The sequence below is a fragment of the Cyanistes caeruleus genome, chromosome 6 (assembly GCF_971803275.1).
Source record: "Cyanistes caeruleus chromosome 6, bCyaCae1.hap1.1, whole genome shotgun sequence".
In the NCBI taxonomy this organism is placed as follows: Eukaryota; Metazoa; Chordata; class Aves; order Passeriformes; family Paridae; genus Cyanistes; species Cyanistes caeruleus.
The window spans coordinates 32,758,449-32,781,607 of NC_141706.1; the positions used below are offsets into that span (position 1 = coordinate 32,758,449).

A 23,159-nucleotide genomic window follows, 5' to 3' on the forward strand; every position below is an offset into this window, starting at 1 on the left:
ATCCTTTATTTTATTTTTAAAAAATAATTTATTCAAACTATTTTATCATATTGGATATCTGTACATGCAGCTGAGTTACAGGCAAGGCTCTGCAACTATGTTCCTTCTTCATATGAGATCTTCTGCAAATGATTTGCATCTTTGTTGCATGTGTAGTGTGCATTTAAAAGCCATAACTGGAGTGAGGCTTACTCTGAAGTTGCTACCAATTTCCAGCATGTAAGAACCCTAAATGTATTAAATTTCGTGCCAATAGTAGGTACTGGGAATACTCATTAGTATTTTGAAAATGGCTTGGATCAGTTGGGCTCTCTTCTGGTGAGAATAAAATTGCTTTAGGGAAAAGTAAAAAAAAGAAATTAATTCCTAGGATAGAATGTGGTTCATTCATGCAAAGAAGCACAGCAGCTGCAAACAGAAATAATTCAGAAATCGTTGAGTTTTCATGTTTAAATACCTTTTTCATCAGGAACTGATGGTACTTTGCTTTCTTCTGGATTTTTTATTTCAGATCATATCAATATATGTATTACAGTAATGATTATTAATGATATTAGTCTTATGGCTGTCAGTATGGTGATGTTCTTCTCATCTGCCTTTTATGGGTTGAATTACCAGTTCAAACTTTAATTGTACACTAAAATATTTTGAGAAATGAGAGGAAAAACTATTTTCTAGCAGTGCATACAAATATTAAAGCTTTAGGCACTGTGAGTCATTGTACTCTTACTTGGTTGCTTGCTCATACACCCTACTCATAAGAGCCCCAGTGCTGCAATTTTCTGACACAGAAGGCTTATGAATGGCATCAGTCATCATATTACAGCATCACCACAAATAACCAGATAATAAAGGTATTTCTCCTGCCATTTCCTTAATACTATACTGCATATAAATAAAAACTCTGATTTTATTGTCTTGCTGGTTTAAAGAAAAAACCCCACAGGAGTTTTTTCACTAGAGTTCAGTGGTATAGCAGTACACTATATATATATACTATATATATATATATTTATACTATATATAGCAGTGAATTATTTAGCTGCTTGGAACATGCTTAAACCTCCTTTCCTTGAAAATACCAACGTTGTTAAACTGGGGGGGGATGGAAAATTTGATACAGCATAACCAACATATTTATTAATCTTAGGTGGTATAGTTAACTTGTCCAACTAATATCTGTAATATACTCTGATTTCCCACTAATACCTTTCATTTAAGAATTTCAAAATTCTCTACCAAAAAGCAAAATAAAAAGGTTAAAGAAAACTTCTGCATTTCTTAAAAGATACCTCAGATATTCTGTTTTGCAGAGAAATGCACTGTGCCAGTTACAGCAACTCTACAATTTACAGCAGAATTGTGTACAGTGGATTAGCAGGGTAACTAATTCTGTATATAACTGACATTGTGAAGGGAAAACCTGTGTTAGCTGAACTGGAATTTGAAGAGGCAGCATTGACCTTTATTGGAGAATGTGGCTGTGTCTTGTGTCTGTGACTCTTGGCCAAAAAGGTCTGTTTAAGAGATGTATTTAAAGGGGTGCCTTAAATAAGTCATGGCCTTACTGTTACCTTGGGGGCTTTGGCAAAGAAAAAGAGGTTTTGCATAGAAAAGCTGAAAAAAACACACATGAAACAGAACAAAGTGGTTTTTATGTACACAAACCAGTTAATCAGAAATCTAAATGATGCTTCAATTGATGGTAACTTCTGTGTAGGGCATGACTATGCGTGTACATTTCCAAAGATTTCTAAAGGTTTCTGGCTCTGCTGGCCATTTGAGCTGATTTCTGTCTCCCACCACTCCCCAACTTTTGCTTTGAATTCTGTGAGTGGCATTCCTTCAGGAGGCTGAAGGAGGTGTCAATACAAGCAGCTCATATTCTCTTTCGCTGCTGTTCCCTTTGCTTTAGGGAAGAGGAGGGAGAGGTTTGGGCCCCTGTGCCAGGCAGAAGCAGATGTAGATCCTGTGCAGCTGCTTGGTGCCTGCTGCTGCTCGGAGCCCCTGCGGGAAGGGCCCCGGATTGGCCACGGGAAGAGGGGGAGGATAGAGCTGGAGAAGGTGGGGGGAGCTGTCTAGATGAGTATTAGGGGATAGGCTGGTAGCTCTAACTTGTCACTGCTCTCAGTGTGGGGCGTGCAAGAGCGCAAAATGCCTCACTAGCATCTTTTTTGCTGCTTTATTTTTAACTCTTTTTCCCTTGGGAAAAAGAATTTTTAAAAGACAAATAGGACTTGAACAGCAGGCAGTCGAAAAGATGGGGATGCTAGCTTGACTGATGTTTTCTTTGAGACAGCCGGCAAATTTCAGCTTCTACCAAAAGTAATTATTTTTCACTGTAGCTTCTCTTATTTGAGCCTTAGGATTTTGTTGCAGCAGGTATTCAGCCTCACCACAGAGCTATTGCTGCCATAGTTACTGGAAGCTGCATTATGCTGTAGCAGCCGCCAGCCTCTGCATCAGCAGCAGAAGTGTTTGGGGAAGAGGGGAGGAGAATGGCACAATAGGATCCCAGAGAGCTGACAACAAAACCGGCTGGAAAAAAATGTGGATTTACAGATGGTTCATTTAGTGTGCACCGTGCAAACTTTGGAGAGAAAAATGAGATGGAAAAGCAACCCGGGAGAATCGGTATAATACCAACATTTTCTCAGTAATTTGTGATTATCTTTAGTTTAGGGTTGTTGTCTTTTTGTTGTCATTTTACTTGCAGCTTTTAATGGTTTACTTGGAGGAGGGGGTAACTGTTGACACTTCTCGCTGCTTTTGGTGCACCCAGAAATCTGCATGCTTTTATGAAATTCTCTGCAGAATTGCTTTTTGAAAATATGCTGTATGCTAGAGTATGCTGGTCCCGTGAAACAAAGATTTCATGCTTGTCTTGTTACCTACAGAAATGAAGCTGTTTCTCTTATGTTTGTCCTGAGGTTATTTTATTTCCTGCTAGAACTGTACTAAGTGTAGATTGCTTGTGTGGAAAAGCAGGAATGTGAGCAACAGCATGCTGTGCTTTTTTGCTGTATCTCATAGTATTCCAGTGTTTCATGTCTAAATTTAACAGTACATCTGATTTAAGATGTTTTAGATTAAAAAAAAATTAGTGATCTCTCCTACTTATTACAAAATTTGGCTAAATTCCTATGTTAACTGGATTGATACTTGTTTTTAGTTTAGTCATTCAAACATATATTACACAAACTAATTGTTCTTTGAATTGCTTATTAGGTGATTTAGCAATGAAGTGTGTGTGAATCTGTTATTTTCTTCCTGGGCTATTGTCATGTCATTTTTTAGTTCAGTTTATCATGTTATTTCCACAAACCAGCAAAAGCGTGCTGACATGACATAGCGTGTTTGGAGGTAGAAAGGGAGGATTCTGACTTCATGTTCTTGGTTTCAGCAGTTTCTGTGAGAGGCAGAGCTGTTCCCCAAACTAGCCAGTCATTCTGCTTTCACCATCAGTATTTCACAGCCAGAGGGAAAACATCCTCTTGCATTTGTGTATTATGTAAGTGGCTCTGCGTGGATTTTCGTTATCTTTTTGTTCCGCTTCAGAAAACTGCCTGTAAGAAGCAGCTTCATAAAAATGTGTTTAATGTTCAGTCTCTGTATTCAGACCTGGCTTTACTGCTCTGCCTGATTTTTGTTTTGTACTACTAAAAATTTAGAAAATGAAGCAGAGGCACTGAAATAACAGCAGAACTGCAATTTGGATATATGGATAAATACAAAACCAGTATTGTATTACGGAGACTTTAACCTTACAGAGGGAGAATTGTACCAACTAGTTACATCACCTGAACAAAAGAAGAAAGAATACTGCAGTGATTGCTGTGCTGTGTTAGTTTTTCCAAGGTTTAAAGTGGAGTATGGCTGTTCCTCTGTACTCTGTCTTTCTGGGGTGTAGTCATGATATGGAGCTGTGATTAATACCATCAGTTTGGCCTGCCTCATGTTCTGCTCTGCGTGCAAACACACACACGGCTGCTGGAAAGCATCTCACAGCTTCGTGGTAGTTCAGCAAAAAGCCATCCCTGCACATGTGAGGGAAGATGCCAGTGCTGCTGAGAGCAAGCAGCACACTGCCACGTGCATTGTTTTATATTGCTTACTCTCTGACCCTTTAAAATGTGGGGGTGAGGGTGGCTTCAGCAAGGTTGGAAAGTATGGGAAAACCTTGTGACCCTGTCACAGCTGTAAACAGACGTTACCTAACCACCCCTGTGAGCATTGTGAGGTCTTTGGATTGAAAGACACCGAGTTGTTTCATTTACTTAAATGTTCTGAGTTTCAATTTGAACTCTGGCAAGTCAATTTTATGGGAAGATTGGCTAAAGGTCATGGTCAGAAAGAATGAGAGACATTATCAGAGGAATTTTATCTAATTTTTGTAAACAGTTACAGAACAAGAATTCTTTCTCTACTGTTTTAGAATCATGCTTCTTTTCAGCCTGCTGGCAATTATTTACTCAGTTTCCTCAGTCTCATGCAGAATGATGCTAATAATGATAAATTAATAGAAATCAGCTCTTCTGATATTTGACTTTCTGATGTTTGGTAATGCTAATGGATCCCCATCGCTTCTCTTGGATGAATCTGCTTCGCTTCTTTCACATGTGTCTCAGACTAAGAAACTTGCCCAAGGTCATGTGAGACCAGTGATTAGATATGATTTAGAGTCATACTGTTCAACTCCCATACCACCATAGCAATGAGAGCTTTCATATGTCTGTTAGTAGAAAGGTTAAAGACTATCTCATCACCAACTCTGCAGAGAGGCTGTTAGGTTTAGTGCAGAGCCATCCAGAGGCACTCCTCGTCCTGAGACCTTACAGGCCAAGGATGTAAAAGCACAGAGGTCATGTAACTGCTCCGAAATCAGAAGTGCTTTGTCCCAGATCAGTAACCAGATAACCTCCAGACTATATGGCTGCTCCATTAGATAATATGGAAGACAACCTCAAAGCTACATTTAGGGCAAGCCTCCCTGAGACTTACCATTGAAACCATGGGAGCTCTTCCTAAAGGAGATACTTCAGATTTAATGCTATGTTTGGAGTGTGGTTCTTCTTTAGTGAACCACACTCCATACTTGCTTTAACCTCTGAGTTTGTCCCCCTATGGTTGGTGGTGTTACAAATACCTGAACAGCCAGAGATTTATAATTGCCATAGGAGCATTTCAGTGCTGCAGTGAGGTGTCAGCTCAAGCCTACTTCAGCTGAATGAGATATGAGGCATCCCACTTCTATTTCCTGGGGATCAATTAAAGTTTAGATAAGAGGAAAAAAAATTACAAATCACAGGGTACTGGCATCTTTGTAATTGAGCCAAGGACAAAGAGATCTTGGACCTGCATATTCTTATAATTTGTTTGTGTGAGTGATGAGTAGACACAAACCACTTAGCAGATGGCAGCAGCAAAGTTTGTACTGTGTTTGCACCATGACAGACAGCTGAACAGAAAATACTCTCTTTCAGTTGCTCTCAGCATTGCATTTACATAAACATTAAAACAAAACAGAATTCTGTTTTTCTCATGTGAGCAAGATTCATAGTAATATTTTAAATTATTGAAGATCTTAAAGCTTTTATGTTATGAGTTTTTCTTACTACTTCTTATGAAGTGAAATGTGTGTACCATGTAAAGGTACTTCAGGAGATTTGTAGATTTTGGCTGATTAATAATTTCATCTGTTCTGTCTGCTAAACTGTCACACAAAATCAAGTTTTTGCTGCAGAAACAGTTGCTTTCAATTCATGCTTACAGTTCTAAATTGAGATGTTAAATTATTCCTGTGTAGCAAAGGTCAAACACTCTTTTCATACAGATGACCTTGTATTGGTAGTGATTTTACAAACATAATGATATTTCCAAAGATTTCCTTTGAAAGTATATATTTGGAGGGTTTTTTTACCTTCAGGGACTCTTTAGAGTTTTGGTGTCTTTGATTGCTTTTTTGATTGGCTTTTTTGATTGCTTTTTTGGTGGCTTTGATTGCTATTATTGTATAATAAATACATTATTTACTTTCTTAGTAAAATATAATTAAAACATTTTTTTGAGACTCAAAGGTTGAATTTTCTGAGGTTATATATAATAATGCAGTGTTTAGTAGACAAAGATCATGTAACACCTTTAGATATTATCTAACTTTAATGTTAAGAATTTCTTGATGATAGCATGTGGAGAAGTAGAATATATACTCCTTTCAGAGAGCTATACCTTTCAAGGTATCTTGAATATTATAATGCATTGTGGTAAGAGTATATACTATTTTGATTGTTGTTCTGTGTGCATAAAATTTTGTCACAAAGTCAGGAGCCAAACATCTTGGAGAAGATTGTAAAGCAGTTTTTCACAGTCACTTTTCTGATCACAATTCTGCTCCAAATATAGAAGCAGTAACCTGATATAGTTCTTGCATCCAACAGAGATTTGGATGATCAAGGTCTTTCCTTGGCACTGCCAGAGACTGTTGGTGTAATCCTGACAATGCCTGTAAATATTTCTGGGCTGGAGTTTTTGGTCTGAAAACAAAGAATGTTGGTCATATCTGTAAAGAACTTCAACGTACTTAGATGAAAAATAACTTATATAGAGGTAATAAAATTTTATAACTTAAAAACAACCCCATCCCCAGTTTCACTTACGCAGGACTACAGCAAAATGAAAAGTGGCAATATTTTTTAAATTTCTTTTTGCTATTATCTTCCTGGCAATGGAATTACCTGCTTCCCTACTAGAGCTTTCATGTTTCCTGGCATTTATGACCCATAAAGGGTTGCAGCCTGCTGTGATGTGCATATACCCAGCTACGAGTTTTTGTCATAATGCACCCTTATTGAACAAAACAACATCTTGAACATTGTCTGTCTTTCTTTAGTAAGATAACTTGTTTTATTACGAATAATATTTGTTTCTGGTTTAAATTCACTGTCAACATTTCTAACAGCAGAGAAATAGATGCTGTGCATGAAGAGTACAAGCAGAAACTGAGAGACCAGGAAGCTTTCCACAGAAAACAAATTCAACGACAGCAGCTCTATGTTGAGGATTTAAAGCAGCAGATTCTGAGAGGACAGATCAAAGCAGAGCGGGAACTAGAAAATGACCAAGCACTCATCAACCAGCAAATCCAAGAAAGTGCGTACCTGTCTCTTCCCCTGCTTCAGTTCCCTTCCATTGCTGCATATTTTCATCCTCTCAACACTTTTTGTCCTAGAGATGCTTTTTTTTTTTTATGAGTGGAACTTTTATTATGGCTAATTACTGGATTTCTCCTACAATTGCCTTTCCCATGAGAGCAGTTACTGAGCTTTGATTAACAGAACTGCAGGGCCTCCTTCGCAGCGCTCCAGCAGCACTGTTTAATTAGCACTGCAGGGCATTGCTGGGAGGGACAGCACCAGCTCTCCCCTGTGGCTCCCAGCCTCTCCTCTCCCTGGCTCATCCCAATCCTGCCTCCCTACAGCACTGCTTCTGGTGTTCTCTAGTTGTCTTCTAACAAATGATTTGACCTAGGTTTCTTGATAAGCAAAGGGTGCCTATACAAATGTGCCATTCCCACCTGGCAAAATCTGCTCTTTGTTTGATCCTGGAAGAAGAAAACTTCCGTGAATTTTCAACAATGTCTCAGTCCAAAACCTATGTAGTCAGCTATCTTTTAATTATGCCAGCCACAATGAAGAGATTAAAAGGAAATAGTGTTGATGGGATATAGCAGAAGAATATGTAGATGTAACAGAAAATCAGGAGAATTTCCCCTCTCTTTTTAAAAAAACAAGTATCTTTATTTTGTGGCTCTGTAGACTTGTTCTCTGCTTCCCTCTAATTCTGCTCTTTTCACTTTGTTCATGCAAAGCTTAGCCAGGAAGATAGTTTTTGCCAGCCAAATACAATTCTTTACTTGGCAACCCACCAAAGTTCTTCACCTTTTCTGTGCCCTCTGTGGCTCAGCTCCTGACAGAGGCAAGTTTGTGAACAGAGATTAATTAGCATCTTAAGCTTGCAGCGCTCTTGTAGGGAATCTGATCTGCCAAATATTCTGTTTGCTAGAATCATGCTGAAGAGAATATGTCTGGAAACAAAGTTGACAAAAAAAGCTTGTAATGTGTAATCTAAAAATGTTATTAAGAAAAATTAACTAATATAATGACAAAAATGCTTCCCTTTTATCCATAGAGAAACCACAGAGCTAAAATTCCTACCTCTGTGCATGTGCTCTATGCAGAGCTGCCAACATCAGCAGGACAGGAGACTCATTGTGGTGGGGTTCATTAATGAAGTATGTTTAACAAGATCAGTATTCATCAAGCAAGTGATACCTACAATGTCTCTGTACAAATGATTTCTTGCATTAGGAAAACTTCCAGAGCCCCAAATTCCTCTGTTGCAGAGCTGCAGGTAGCCCTCATTCATCACATCAAACTTAAATATCTCTTAATTCCTGCATCCCTGAATAAGCAATGAAACATCACTTATTTAGGAAAGGACTGCATGTTGCTCAGCCAAAAAAAATGCTGCTGGGGTAAGACAGCAGTGCTTTGGGGAATTTTGGTTCTTTGAGAAATACTCCACTTGTAAAGGAACCTGGCCTGAGATTTTACATCGCTTATTCAGCAATGGATTTTTTTTTTTTGTTTGCTTTGAGAGCTGAATATGTATATTTTTATAGCAGCATAAAAAATTTATTTAACATGTTCAAGCCATCAGATACAACCTGGTCATGGTGATCTCAATAATCCCTTCTTTGGTTACAGTTCATCATAGCTCAGATTGAAGTTGGTGTGCTCTGAAAAACCTCTAAGCACATCCATCCCTTGCATGGGATAAAAGTAGTCTTTCATCCAGGGTTTTAAACAAATCAGCCTGGTTCTGTTCTCTACTGCATCCTCCCTGACTGCAAAGATCAGGTTCCAAATATTTAGAGAAGACTAAGTCTGTAAACAGAGGTAACGTATTTTGTTATCAAATTAGGTTAATCACTTGGTGTGTGAACGTATTTGGCATTTATGAGCTGCAGGGGTCATTACCAGAAGCAGAGAATCTAATTCTTTTTGTGGAGTAGAGCGTTAATTCTGTGAAAAATATGCATTGACTGGTGGTATGAGCTTGTGTTTTTTAAATTGTTTGTCATAATAGCTGAAGGTTGTGTTGGCTTCACCTGTGTCTTTGCCATGACAGTATTTGTTTTATTCCATGCACATTTAACTAGTTGATCTTTAAAATCCCTTCCAACCCATGGCTCTGTAATTTTATGGTTACATGCTAAGATACACAGATGCCCATCAGGCTGTTTTGGCAAGCTGGGGCTCCTCGGGGCAGCCACAGTTGCCAGAGGCAGCAAATTTGTGGTTGTTGCTCTACCTCAGCCAGGTGTCACACAGGGATTGTTTTGCTTGGAAAGTTTTCACTTGATGCATTTAGAAAGGCTGTCACAGCTCTCTGGCAGGTACCCCTAGGATGGCATCCTCGTAGCCTTGCCTGTAACTCACCAGAAGGCTGCATGCCCATCCACAGGACTGGTGGCTGCCAGCTGCCCTGCAAAAGAGGCCCATCCACACTGGGGCACAGGGAGGTCCAGCCTCCAGGCTTGCTGAATTTGCCACCAACAGTGAGCACAAAAGTTGCCATTTCCTGTGCTAGACAAAGTCCATTAGTATCCACTACATGTCCATTATATGTGCTCCCTCATTTTCCATTTCCAGCATGCCGGGGCAAGTAAGAAAAAATACTTCACAGGTGTTTTGTTTTTTCATTTACCCAAGTTAAAGAGGAAAGGACAGAAACAAAAGGCACAAAAAAAATGTTTGGTTTAGAAACATTTGTGCAATTTCATCCTCTAGTCCCCTTGTTAACTCTGCTCCCAGTGCATATACATTCTTTCCCAATAAAGTTTAACATATGACTTCAGAATAACTGAAGCAGAAGCATATTTCACAGAAAAGAAGGTAATGATGTCATGCTTTTCTACTGTGAATCTATACCCTGTGCCTGAAAAGTGTACAGAATTAAACTCCGGTCTTTTCATGCTTCCACTGTATTTTAACAAAATTGAGGTGAATTTGAGTGTAATCTTTGAGAAATTAACATCTGTTCATTTTTTTTACAGAAAAGGTCTTATCCACCAGTCTCCTTAGCTGTATTGTCCAAACCCTTGCTTATGTGCTGCAGTTGCTACCTGAGTCCTTAACCCAATGAAGAGGCCTTTAGTTACCAATGAAGTAAAGCAACAGTACATTTTTCTTTAGATTGTTGAGTCTCTACATGCATAGCAATTCTGTTCTCAAATGACCTCTAAAGGCTGATTAAATGAAGAAGCAAGATAGTAACAAATAGTGGTTTTCCTATGATTTTTACTTTCTCTCAATCACTGTGTTGTTTACAGACCAGCAGTGGCTTATAAATGAGAATAAACGTCTGGCTGCTCTTCAGCAACAGCAGAGGGAGTTTGCAGTGCAAACAGAGCCTACTCTGTGTGCAGAGGCTGAAGTGCAGAGTACCACTGGGCTGGAAACCTGCCTTTCCCTGCTGCAGCAGAACAAGAAGAGGCTGGTGCAGCTGGAGCTCTTGCAAAGGTACTCCTTAAAAAAGGCCGAAAGAAACTTAAGACGGAAAAAGGTCAAGTTCCGGCTGGAAAGGATAGTCAAGAAGCAGAAGCTATTGGAAGCCAAGCAAAACCTAGAGCAGCTGGAAGCTACCTGCTGGCTCAGTGAAGAGTGTGTGAAACAATCCCATGTGCTAAGTGATAATATTTCTGTACAGTCCTCTTTGGATCACCACTTGCAAAAGAGACGGAAATCGCTGGGTTCAAGTTCCTTGCAGCACAGGCATTTGTTCTGTAACTCGTGCCTGCCCCAGGTACCCAGGTAATTTAACATCTGCTAAATCCTTTCTGCACTTTCAAAAGTAATGTAAATTCAACCTATTTTCAGTGGCCACTTATAATCCTGAATGCCTTTCAATGTATTGATAAAAAATCCCCAATTCTGAGATATCAGTGAACCCACTATATGTGCACCAGGCTGGACCTGGGTGTCCTTTTCCTTTGGGTTTGTACAGTACATTCCCTCCTTATCTGTTTGACATGGTCTTTCTCACTTTTTTACGTTTCTCTTTCAAGCCTTTCTGCACTTTTCACCTCTTTGAGAAGGCTTTTTAGAAGGGGCTTAACTTTTGTTGTTGCCTTGTTCAGACTGTTGGTAAATACTATTTTCTGCACAATTTTATCTTCATTATCATCAAACTCTTCTTCAGAATATTGGTATCTTTGAGTGATTATGGATAGGACTTTTATACTGGTCAGCTTTTCTCAAGCTAAATAAGCATCTCTGTGCAATACTAAAATGTTGGGATGCTACTGTGTCTATCACAGCATGGTCCTTAGCTATTTCCACAGCAGGAAATAGCTAAACTCTGCTAAGTGGATTTCTGTGACTTAGAACTATCTTTTATTTTAATTAACATTTGCAGCTACTTGAGCCTACAGAGATTCAATATGAAGCTGTACCTCACAGCATTGAACTGTTTCTTTGTGTGCAGAGCATCTTTCCAGATAGCAAGGGGATTTTATAATTAGTCACAGAATTTAATTTTTTTATCCCCTGCTAGAATTGGATTTTGAGAGGCATTAAGATTGTTGCTTCATAAATTGTTATTCTTATTTGGAAGAACAATTTTGTGGTGGAAATGTTAACTACATTATTCAAGCAAGGATTGGACTTTATTTCTTTTTTATTTCCACAGCTTTTTCTCGAAGAGAGAGTCTGTCTCAAAGCTATCTACCTCACCAAATATTGAACCATACTGTAAAGGTAGTACAACAGGGAGGTTGACTCCTGCAGAACACTTTTACGGAAGTGGTAAAGACATTTCTGGGAGTGATGACCTTAATGATGAAAAAGGGACCTCCTTTTCAGTCCAGAGGCAGCTAATTGAAAAACAAAAAATATCTTCAATCAAAAATAAAAAAGGAGCAGATAAAGACTCTAATGATTCAGCTATCATGGCTTATATCAATAAAAATTATAAAAAAATTGAAAAGTCGGATGATAGCCCAGGGCAAGCTGGATCTCAAAACCAGACCTCTAAAGGTTCCTCTCCTGATCTTTTTAAGGAGAAAGATGAGCCTAAAACCTTTATTACTGGGAGAAGAATGACAAAATCAAAGGTGCTAAGAGATTTAAGTCAGCCTGCCAGTAGCAATGTAGCACAAAATAGAGCTCAGGTATCCAATAAAAAGAATAGAATGGATATCAATGGAAAAGGCCACAGGTCCTCTCCAGAAAACTTTCCTAAACAAATGAAGAAAACAGTGCATGGAAACACACCATCAGTGCATCTAAACCAAACAGTCAAGAACTGGAGGAGAGAGGCAAACTCAGCCTTGACAAGTCATGAGAAATCATCAGTGGAACAGAAAGAATTTCTGATGGCAGCAACATCAGTAGGAAATCTCACTAAGATGAACTCACAGACACCACTATCTTCTGTTGAAAAAAAGTGGCACAGTGCTGAGATGCTAAGTGCTGGAGTGTCCAAGACAGCCACAGATGTGCTGGGGAACTGGCAAGAGGATGATGAAAATGATATTTCTGATACTGACAGTTCCTATTCTGTAGATTCGCTCTCCTGTGCTTATGCAAAAGCTTTCCCAGAGAAACTGAAGATAGAAGATTTTGAAAGAAATAAATGTATTGCCAATCCAGAAGATTCTGAGAGTGACGACAGTCAAATGTCACAAGACTCTCTGATAGAAAAGGAAAACAAAGCCAAAAAGCAAAATACAAGCCAGTTTCACAAGTTAAAGGCCCATCATGAGCCAGCTAAGCTTTCCAAAAGCAGAACCGAGAACCATATTTCGTCTTTGGTGACATCACATGCATCTCATAGGAGACTGGGAAAGGCTGAAAGAAGCTTTTCTCTGGATAGCTTAGCTGATGGAGAAGAGATGCCAGCAGAAGATCTGGTAGAAGAATCCAAATCTGATTCATCTGATGAAGTGCCAGCAGAGATTTTCTGGAAGTTACAAACTCCTAAATTACCGGCTATACATATTGAGGAAGACCAAGAATCCAAGACCTGTGACAGAGATACAGAAGGGACAAACTATGACCTGAACCTCAGCAGTTCCTTTTATTTGAACACCAAGCCACAGACTGCTTCCAGTAATGCTTGCAAGCAGTTACTGAAGGGAACAAAAGTCCCCTTTGTAGAACAAGAAAGGTCTCTTGAAAGCAGACTGTATTACACAAGTGGAAATCCTTTGCTTACTAATGATGCCTGGTCCTCCTGTGACTCGAAGGTTGACATCAGCAACTCCAGAATAACAGCATCTTCTTCCCATGAAAACCTGGAATTTCAAGATGCTCATCTGTGCCCTTTGAGTAAACCAGAACTTTGGCTAAAGAAAGATGATCTAAAGCAGTCAGCTGCTGAGGTTTCTTTTGTTTCTGGCTCTAAGCAGATTCACAGCATTACTCACAGTCCACATCATGTAAACCAAATCAACTCAGTTTTCTCCTCTGACACGTTGGAAATACCTTTACCTGAAACAACAACTGCAAGCACGGCTTCTGAGAGCGGATCATTAAATAAGATTTTTAAGGGATGGACAAACGCTAATGAAAATTCTTCCTTGGAATCTCAAAATGTAATGTCCTCATTTTCTAGCTCAGTAGGACTAAGTACCTCTTTTGTTCCTACTTCAGCAGAGCATGATTATTATGAACATTCAAGGTCACACCATCCTGAACAAGAACAACTGGGTGAATTGTCTACTTACAGGTCTGCTACTGAATGTGCACAAACATTCAGCTGCTTGGAAAGCACCTCCACTCCAAACTGCTTGTCACTGGTACCTAAGAAAGAGGAGAACTCCCTCCCCACAACTCATCCAGAGCTGCCAAAAGATCACACTCCAAAAAAGACACCTTTTATCTCTGTGTTGCCTGTGCAAATGGTGGAGCAGAGGAATGGCTGTGTAGATGCAGATTCTGAAGAAGATGACTTTTTCCAAACTTTTTCAAAAGATGAGCTTGACAATGACTACAAGAACTTGATGACCAAGTCAAGTGTGATAGATTCAGGCAGTGGAAGTGCATCTGTCAGTGCACCTGCTGCTGAGTGTTCTATGGGACTTGCTCATAATATGACCTCAACACAGACATCTGCAGTAAAACAAATCCAATTTGGAAACTGCGGGCAGCTTTTTCCCGTACAAAAAATCCTAACATGTTGTGATGAAGGTTTCTTTCTCAGTGACTTAACAAACAAGAACTGCTCTCTAGTGAGCAGTTACAAGCTTCAGGTGCTGGCTGGACAAGGAGCAGAATCAGCTGATACAGAAGAGCTCCCCAGGTCCGGGGAGAGTAATCTGGAAACAATGCAAGAAACAGATCATGAGCAAATACCTGCAGAAGTAACAGCAGAGACAGATTTTTCCTCACAGAAGACAACAGATCAATGTCACCCTTTAGTTGCTGCTGCCAGTGCAAGCTATGACCAGTCTGCAACACCAATAGAGATGTCTCAAAAGGAGAGAATCTGTATGGAAATAAGCACAGATAGCTTGGCAGACATTGTGCCAGAGGTGCCTTCATTCAGAGATCATGAAGAATACATACCAAAGGATGAAGACTTGTCTTCACTAAATCACTATGAATTCAAATGCAAACCTAATTCAAAGGATTATTCCCCTAAATGTGCTCTAGCAGACAATTGGGCAAGTTGCTTATCCCAGCAAATTTCAGAAAATTCTGCATTATGCACTGATAACATAAGAGAAGAAAGCAGTGAAAGCAAAGAACACAATGTATTGAACTCGCAGGCTGTAGCTCAGAAAGAATTTTCATCCAAATACGAAAACCTAGTGGTAAGTGAAGTAAGTTATTTCCTACTGAATGTAAATGGGAAAAACACCAAGTCTTTTCCTGCTGCTATTTGTGAAAATACAAATGATTTTCTCACAGAATCTAATTCAAGCCCATTTTACAAAGTTTCAACAAAAGCTAATCTTTTTCAAAGTGCATCTGAGACCAAAAATGATGATAAACTATTGGAGCATGTCACAATAGTGAAAGGAGACTGTGATGCTACATCTAATCTTACTGTGGAAGTCAGTGTCGCAGAAAGTTGTTCTGATGGACATTCTGGCTGTCTTTGCCCAAGATGCTCTTCAAAATTAACAGGGCAGGAAAACACTACACACAAGACAACTGACATTTCTGCAGATTTTGATGCCTCTGTTCTCTTGGAAACAGAAACACAGAACAAATCTTTACCTGAACCTAGAGAAGAGAAAGAAGCATTTTTTGAAAGTGATTGCCAAGAGAACATCTTTTGTATTCAACATTATGCAAATTCAGAGCTGGGGGGGGAATTTGAATGCAACACAAATGCATCAGCTGCCATTTCTCAAGAGGAGAGGTCATATAGAAATAAAGAACCCAAATTTTTCAGAAGCATACAAATGGATACAGAAGAAGACATGGCTCCTTTTCAGAACACAGGGATAGCCAGGGATGAAAAAATAAAAGAATCAATCAATAAAGCAAGCAACTTAGAAAAAAGTGCATTGGAAATTAAATCCAGACACACTGAAAGTTTACCTGACAGACCAGTAGCCCAAGTCCAAAGTGTAGCTGAAGACAGGGGTGGAAAGGATTTTAAAGACATCAGTCTAGCTCTGAATCCAAAGAAACCTGCTGATACTGCAGCTTGTGAAGTTCACTGTGAGTTTAATACAAATCTGTGCCTGACACATGAAGAGGTGGACAAAGATGAACTGCAGGAAACTAGCACAGGGGCAGAACATACTCAGGAATCAAAAGCACTTGTGCATTATGGCAGCCAACTTGAACCAAGCAGATTTTGCTTAAAAGAAAAAAGTGGGAAAATAGAAATAGGCACCTATTCACCAGAGCTTTCTGTTGCACCCAAAACCACTCCTTCAGCTGTGTGCTCCCACACAACAGATATTATTCAGAATACTTTGGGATTCTTTGATACTTGCAGTGGGCTTTTACAGATGAATGGAACAACAGAGAATGTAGTTGAAACAGTACCAATCCCAAGGAGGCAAGGAAATATTTCAGCAAAACTTGAAAATGAAGGACAAATAAAATCTAACAATTTAATTGAGCGTTGTGTACCAAACTGCTTGCCCCAGGAAGACAAGGTTAATGAATGTGAAGTGACTGGGAGTGAAGAACAAATTACCATGACAAACACTGAGGAGCTGGTTATTATGAGGCAAGAAGACACATGCACAGATGAAAATACTTATTTTATTGAACAGTCTCCAGCTCTACATCAAGTGTATTGTGACAGAGGTGACAAGGAAGAAATTTTAGATCAATTTAAGATCCCTGAAAGGTACCTGATGGTTTCTGAAGTAGAACCAAATATACTGTTAGAAGATGATTCAAGATACCATGACCCTACTGAAATGAGTGAGGATGGTGATTCAGTGGACCCTGTTACAGAGATAGGAAATGTAGTTGATGCATGTGAATATTCAAATGGTGATAGTGCTGCTATTGACCAATACAGAACTGAACAAAAATGTACAAGTCTCGACAGACATACAGATATGAGTTGCTCTGTGCAATCTCCTGAGTGTGGTACTTCAGAAAACTTGAATGTAGGTATTGTTAGAAAAAGTTCTGATATTTGTGAATTTGATCATTTAGGCTCCAGAGCTGAGGAAGAGAAAGTGCAATTGATGAAGCTGGTAGAAATGGCCAAAGCATACAACCAAAAGCAGATATTTGTAGAAAACACAGAGGAGGTAGAACTGATCTTTTTACAAAACCTGGGTGAACTCTTCCCTGAAAACAAGGGCAGCTACCAAATGACACATGATGACAGCAGATTAAATGAAATATTAAGAGAAAGCCAGTGGGTGTCTACCAGCTTTTCTGGAAATAATGAAGACATTAGCAAGCAACTAAATCCACCAGCATCACAGAAGTGTACAGAAAAAACCCAAGAACTTCAAGACTCACCATGCCAATCTGTAAACCAGCCTTTATATCTTGGAGGAAGTGATGATTCCCATCTTGTTGAAGATGTTCCTACTGCACTGAAAGGAAGTACAAAACCATCTAACAGCAGTCTTGGAACTGGAGGTGTTCTGCCTTACTACGAAACATCAATGGAGAGTGAGATGGGTGGCAGTACATCTGTTACAGCCAACAAAACAGGAGAAGATGAGCATCTTCCAGGTAAAACACAAAGTAAGAGTGTAGGTCTTCTGCAAACCAGGACCATGCAGCAGAGGCAGGAGGAAGAATCCTCTGTATTTAAAAATGCACCTGATTATGCTACATCTGCACAGCCTGTCAATGAGAACAGCTCTTTCACTCCCTACAGTGCGGGTGGTCTTGAGTCTGGAACTGCTGCACTTCAGCAAAGGGCCAGAGGATGCTCATTTTTTGTGGAAAAATTAGATTCTTCTGAAGGTATAATACAGGATATTAATAATACTTATGAAAAACACAGTATGGATTTAATGGTCAATAAATTATTAAAAGACTGTCTTAATTCCATAGAAGATACAGCTCAAGAGGTAAAGGATACCACTGTGCCTGATTCACTAGTCTTGGATACTTCAAACCTGCAGTCTTCCTCAGAGAAAGAAGTGATGGAAGATAAAGGGCTGGGAAAAACCCACTCTTTACTAGAAAGCTCTGCCCAAAAAATATTTCAGAATATTAATACAACTCAGACAGTATCTCACTTGGGGGGTTCACCACTGCATGATGAGAAGAGATTTTTAAGTGCAAGCTATCCTACAGAAAACAATAAATGTGAAAAGGCCGGTTTTCCTGGTGCAGCTGGATATCAGCATGAGCCCCCAGAAAACCAGGAACATGAGGCTTCTGAAGAGGGCTGTATAGACCAAGCAGGCAACACTATTTCTGAGAAGGCTTCAGCACTTTCAGAAGGCCTGAACAAGTCTCCAAAGGAAAATCCACATTACAGTAAAGACATTCTAAATTGTAATAGAAACTTGGGCAGTTCTGAATGTTCTCCTGGTCCTCTGAATCGTCCAGCATCATCTGCAGATAGTTTAATTGTCAGCAATGGAGACACAGGTAAAAATGATACTGTTCTCTCTGAAGAAACTAAATACTTTGAAAGTGAATCAATTGATTTGAGTGTATCTGTAACTTTTCCTGGTGTTTCTCAAAAAGGAGATGGAAAGGAAAATAATTCTGCACTTGCAGAAGGCATGTATGCTCAGAGTAATAAACTCTCTGAAAAAGTTGTGGGAACAGAGCAAAAGGAGAAAATTGTTCAAGGTTATTTCCAGAATTGTGGTGACATAAAAGAAGATAAAATTAACGAGTTCTCAGAACATGGCAGTAACACTGGTAGTGTGACTGTACCAGAATTGGGTCTGCTCACTTTCCAGACTCAAGGACAGAGTCGTCCTAATGAATCAAAGTCTCTTCCATCACGCTCTGCAGAAGACACTCCACCTGAGACATCATTTCAAAGCTCCAAGAACTTCAGTGCTTTTAACACATCCTCTTTATTCGGGGACTCAAAATCTCTAGTATTTAGTCAGCTTGAGGACTCACTTCAGCACAGTTGTTTGACTGAGAAAGTGTCCTGCAATTCTGCAGATGTGTGCTCTGTAAAAGAAGGAGATTTTCCCCAATCATTTTCAAGAGTTAATTACCCAGCCTTAACAGCCTTTTCAGAATTTCCTTTAACTGCAGATATAGGCCATGGTGAAACTAGCACATATGATACTTCACATTCAAATATATTGAAACAGTCTCCACTTGCTGTTTTGCAAATACAAGACACTCAGTCTGATAAAGCTGTGGTATTTGATGAGCCAGTATGTGCTTCAGGAAGTATTTTACTTTCTCTTGCAAAAGAAAACAGGCATTGTCCAGTGTCAGACATAGATTGTTCTTCATATGAAAATTCTGCTGTAGACGGGCAACCTGCATATGGAAGTAATAGTAAAAAATCTGACAGTGATACAAAAATTAATCAGCATCATTGGGATAAAGTTCCACCACAAGAAGCTTGCAACAAACAGATAGAGAAAATACCAAATGATAATTCTCTTTTACTACCATCATTACCTTCATGGGATACTAGAAGGGCAATTCTTATTAAAGAGGGACAAATGAGACATACAATTAACAGAAGTAAGGAAGAACTGCATTCAAATATTGAGGCTGAACACTTTGCAGTAAAGACAGAGCAGAGAAAAACATTAAGCAGAGAACCTGCTGAAAAGCAAACTAATGCATCCTTAAATTCTCCAAATGAATTAACAGGCTCAGAAGTTACAGTGTTGGAAAATCTGTACCCAAGAGATGTTCAAGTGGATCCTGAATACACCTGCAATTCATTTTTTCCAGCATGTCCCACACACAGAAGCCCAGATCCCAGGCAACCATACCACACTGTCTTGGATTTTGAAAGAAACCCTGCAAATCTGCGAAATAAATGTCAGTATGTGCCTGCAGGTGAACAGAGAGAACAAGTGCCAGATAGAACAAACAGAGATGGTAGAAAAGAGATTTTACTTTGCAAAAATAATGTATGTTCAAGCATTGACAGCCCTGCTGCTGATGCTGAGGCAGATACTTGTTCAACAATGGGAGACACTATAATGAGGAATAATACTCTGGAATCAGAAAGACTCAATTTTTCTGTGAAAAATAATGAAACAACCTCCATAAAGTTTTTGCTAGAAAACCATGATTTAACTCCTCAAGAATCCAAACTGGTGCAATTCAGGAGCAAAAGATCATATTCTACCACACGGAGTGCCAAGGACTGTAAACAAAGTGAACGAAGACGTTATTTACAAAGTCACAGAGTATCAGCTCCAGCTATTGCTGTTTTCTCTGATACAGAATATAATTTCGAAACTTCATCTAAGGCAGATCCTTTGTCATATTCTGCATCTAAATCACTGCAAGATTTGAATATGAGTGTAGAGCCTCCATCACCAACTGAAGATGATCTTCATGGAATTGAAAGATTTTCAAAGCAGGAATCCAAGAACTTTCTACAAGTTGAATCTAAACCCAGATTTCAGAAAAAAATGGGACAAACTAAGAAGCTTGCAAACTGTGATCCCAGAAACTTACAAAATTTTGCAGCAAAAAGCCAAAGTAGCCAGTCTTTTAAAGACTCTACTAGTCAATCCCCATCATCCTTACTGCCCACAGCTTGCAGTTCTGTGCGTGCAGAAACAAATGTCACTTCAAAGAGTAGTTCTGTAGCTCAGTGTAGTGAAGGAAAAGGAGAAGAAGCTGGATACCAGTCAGAAACTGATTCATTTTCGCAAGATAATAAAGATGTGATGCATTTTAGATCAAGTGATATCAATCCATACATACACCCATGGCAACAAGATGGAGCCTGCAAGATTGGCTGGAAACAGTACGTTTTTGGAAGCGCAAGTGATGTCTCTTGCAATCAAATTCCTTTGAATACAGAAAATCGTAAAGTTATGCGATGTTCCAGTGTAGACAATGGATTGAACTCTCAAAATTCTCCTTTTCGTTCTCATCTAAGCTCATATGCTACAGCAAAAGTCTTGTCAAGCACTTTGAGTAGCATTGAAGGTCTTCAAGAATGGGACAGTGTCAGGCAAGACTTTCAATCAGCATACTCGAGTGACAGTACCAAACAGTACAGCAACATATCCAGTGAAACACTGGAAACTAACTCAGAAAACAACACTGCTGAACTTGAGAATCCTTCTGCACAACCTGGTAACTCTTCAATGCAGGTTGATGAAATTGTACTATTATATCCTTCAGAGTCTCAAAAACCTTCCAAAAGACCAGCAGGGATTACCTGTGAGCAAGGAACACAAACAGCAGCTACAGGAAGGTATAAAAGGCAGAGAAGACATCAGAGAAGCTATACAGATGTTTCTGCAAAAAAGGAGGAAACAAACAGAGATTTACTTCATCAACCTCCTTCTTGGACAAGCATGCAGAACCTGTCCATGCATCTGTCACAGCTTCTTCAGAACACATCTGAGCTGCTGGGAAACCTTTCCCAACAGAGTATTATAGATAATGAGCAGAATGCCAAAATCAACCCAAAAGGAACTGAAGGTGCTGTAAAGGCTATTAGGTCAGATAGCTGTACTCAGACTACAATGGATGTAGGCACTCAGACTGAGATTTTGGAAAAACCTCAAAGCAAACATGAAGAAAAACAAGTGGAGGCAAAAATGGAAAAGGAATTGAGGGCAGCTCAGGCAGTAAATGTTGATTGGAAAAAAATTGGTGCAGATAGAGTAGGGGAGATTCCCAAAGGGCAAGAAGAAGCACTCTCTCTTGATGAAAGAACACGAGAAAAAACAGGGATGAAAAGCCTGAGCAATTCTGACTTCCATGACAGTCTTGACAGCATCCTGGAAGACTCCTTTATGCATCTGCCTTGTTTACCCAAAACTTCCATCCCTGTCTTACATTTCCAAAAAACATCACTAAATGCACAGCAGAACGTTGCTTTTGCCAGTACCAGAGTTTCACCCCTCACATCATCTTTGCCAAGTTCAGGGCAAGATGGTTCTTCATGCACTGTAGTTAGCAGCCCTACTAATAGCACCCCTCAGTCTCCAACATCTTACACTCAGGATAAAAGAAGCATCAATGAAACAGAGACTCCAGCTGAAAGAAAATTTTGGTACAAAAATACCCTGCTAGTCGATAGGGCCTCTTCCCCTATTCTTACTCTTAGTGCTAGTCCCAGCAGCCAGACTGCTTTTAGCAAGTCTGTCTGCCCTATTAAGGAACCCCTTGGATATTCCAGTGTTGCTTCAAGTCCTCTTCACACCCCGAGAAAGCCGAGGGCAGGTCCACAGTTCAGCATGCAACATCATGTGGACAGTTTTTCACAGACAGACAGTGAATCAAGCACCTCTAGAGAACACAAGAGCATAAGAAAGAAACCTGGAACTTTCTCAGATAAGAAAGCAGCCAAAGAACTTTTAGGACAGGACGGTTCAAAAGACTTGGAACAAGAGCACAGACTCAGGGTTGACACCCACACTACCATTTGTGCAGAGCGGCTGTATCACTCCAGCAGTATGTTGGAGGTGTCAGGCCACAGTGAAGTTGTAGCAGGTGATGTCAGAGACCAAGGCTCAGTGGCACATTCTCTTCACTGTATGTATGTTACAAGGGGTGGAAGAGGTTCTTCAGGTGGAACTGGGCACGAAAAGTACACTGGGAATTCTGATCCTGCTTTGATTCGTAACTACCCTTCTCCAAATGCTGACTTATTTTTTAATCAAAGAATTAGTGCCACTTGTTCAAGTAAGACAAACGTTGACACGTCCTCAGAACCTCTGGTAGAAGCATCTTCGCTACAATTCCATGATTTCTTCTGGAAGACTGAGAACAGCTGCCCTCCCCCAGTCTCTGATGTGAGTGATGTGCAGACTTCCTTCCGAGACGACAGTACAGATTCTGTCACTGGAAGTGAATGTGACACTGAAATTCCTCTCAGCAAGAACACTTCTTTTGCAAAGCCATACAGGCCCCGGAGCTACAGTCTCCGTGACTTACCCATACACAATAAATTTAGCAACTGGTGTGGTGTTAAGAGCAGCCCTCCTCCTTTGTTGCTCGGCTTGAGTGGCAGCGTGACCGATTTAAGAAGTCAGGCAGAGAAGAAGCCTAGAAGCACACGAGCAACAGAAATGGAAGGGAATTACCAGTCTTGTGACAGCAGGAGCAGAGAGATCAAGAGACTTCAGAGAGAGCGTGCCCAGATCATGTCTGGCATTCACCTGGATCTGCACCAGCATCCCCTCACAGTGGAACTGACGGAAGCCAAGCTCAATTATGGCATCGGGGAAACAGACGCCCTGCTGAGGGTCCTTCAGAGAGGAACTGCGGATGAGCCAGGGGCAATTCCAGTGAAGCAGCAACTTTATGAAAGGTAGATTACTTAATGTAGTGTTGTTTTCAGTATTTTTAATACACTTCATGCCGCTTAAATAGCATTTAGTAATGAGTACTTAATCACTTAGTCACGCTGAGTGAAGTGTGTGTGAAGAGATACACTATCAGGCTTTATTTTAAAAGCTGCTAGGCAATGCATGTAGGACAAAATTTTGGGGTTACTCCAAAAAAACAGGGAAAAGTGAC

At 39.8% G+C, this 23,159-nt stretch overlaps 1 protein-coding gene across 4 annotated transcripts in view; it reads left to right on the plus strand.

Moving 5' to 3' along the window:
• Positions 1–23,159, plus strand: part of STARD9 (StAR related lipid transfer domain containing 9) — a 99,055-nt gene that overhangs the window by 66,269 nt on the left and 9,627 nt on the right. For 2 of the 4 annotated variants that reach the window (XM_086891765.1, XM_086891767.1), the window contains 3 exons: positions 6,959–7,149; positions 10,394–10,874; positions 11,752–22,950. In XM_086891765.1, coding sequence (XP_086747891.1) covers positions 6,959–7,149; positions 10,394–10,874; positions 11,752–22,950 — 11,871 coding nt within the window. Of the gene's footprint in view, positions 1–3,377; positions 3,512–6,958; positions 7,150–10,393; positions 10,875–11,751; positions 22,951–23,159 lie in introns of those variants that run through there. The other 2 variants (XM_086891768.1, XM_086891766.1) reach the window with 2 other exon arrangements.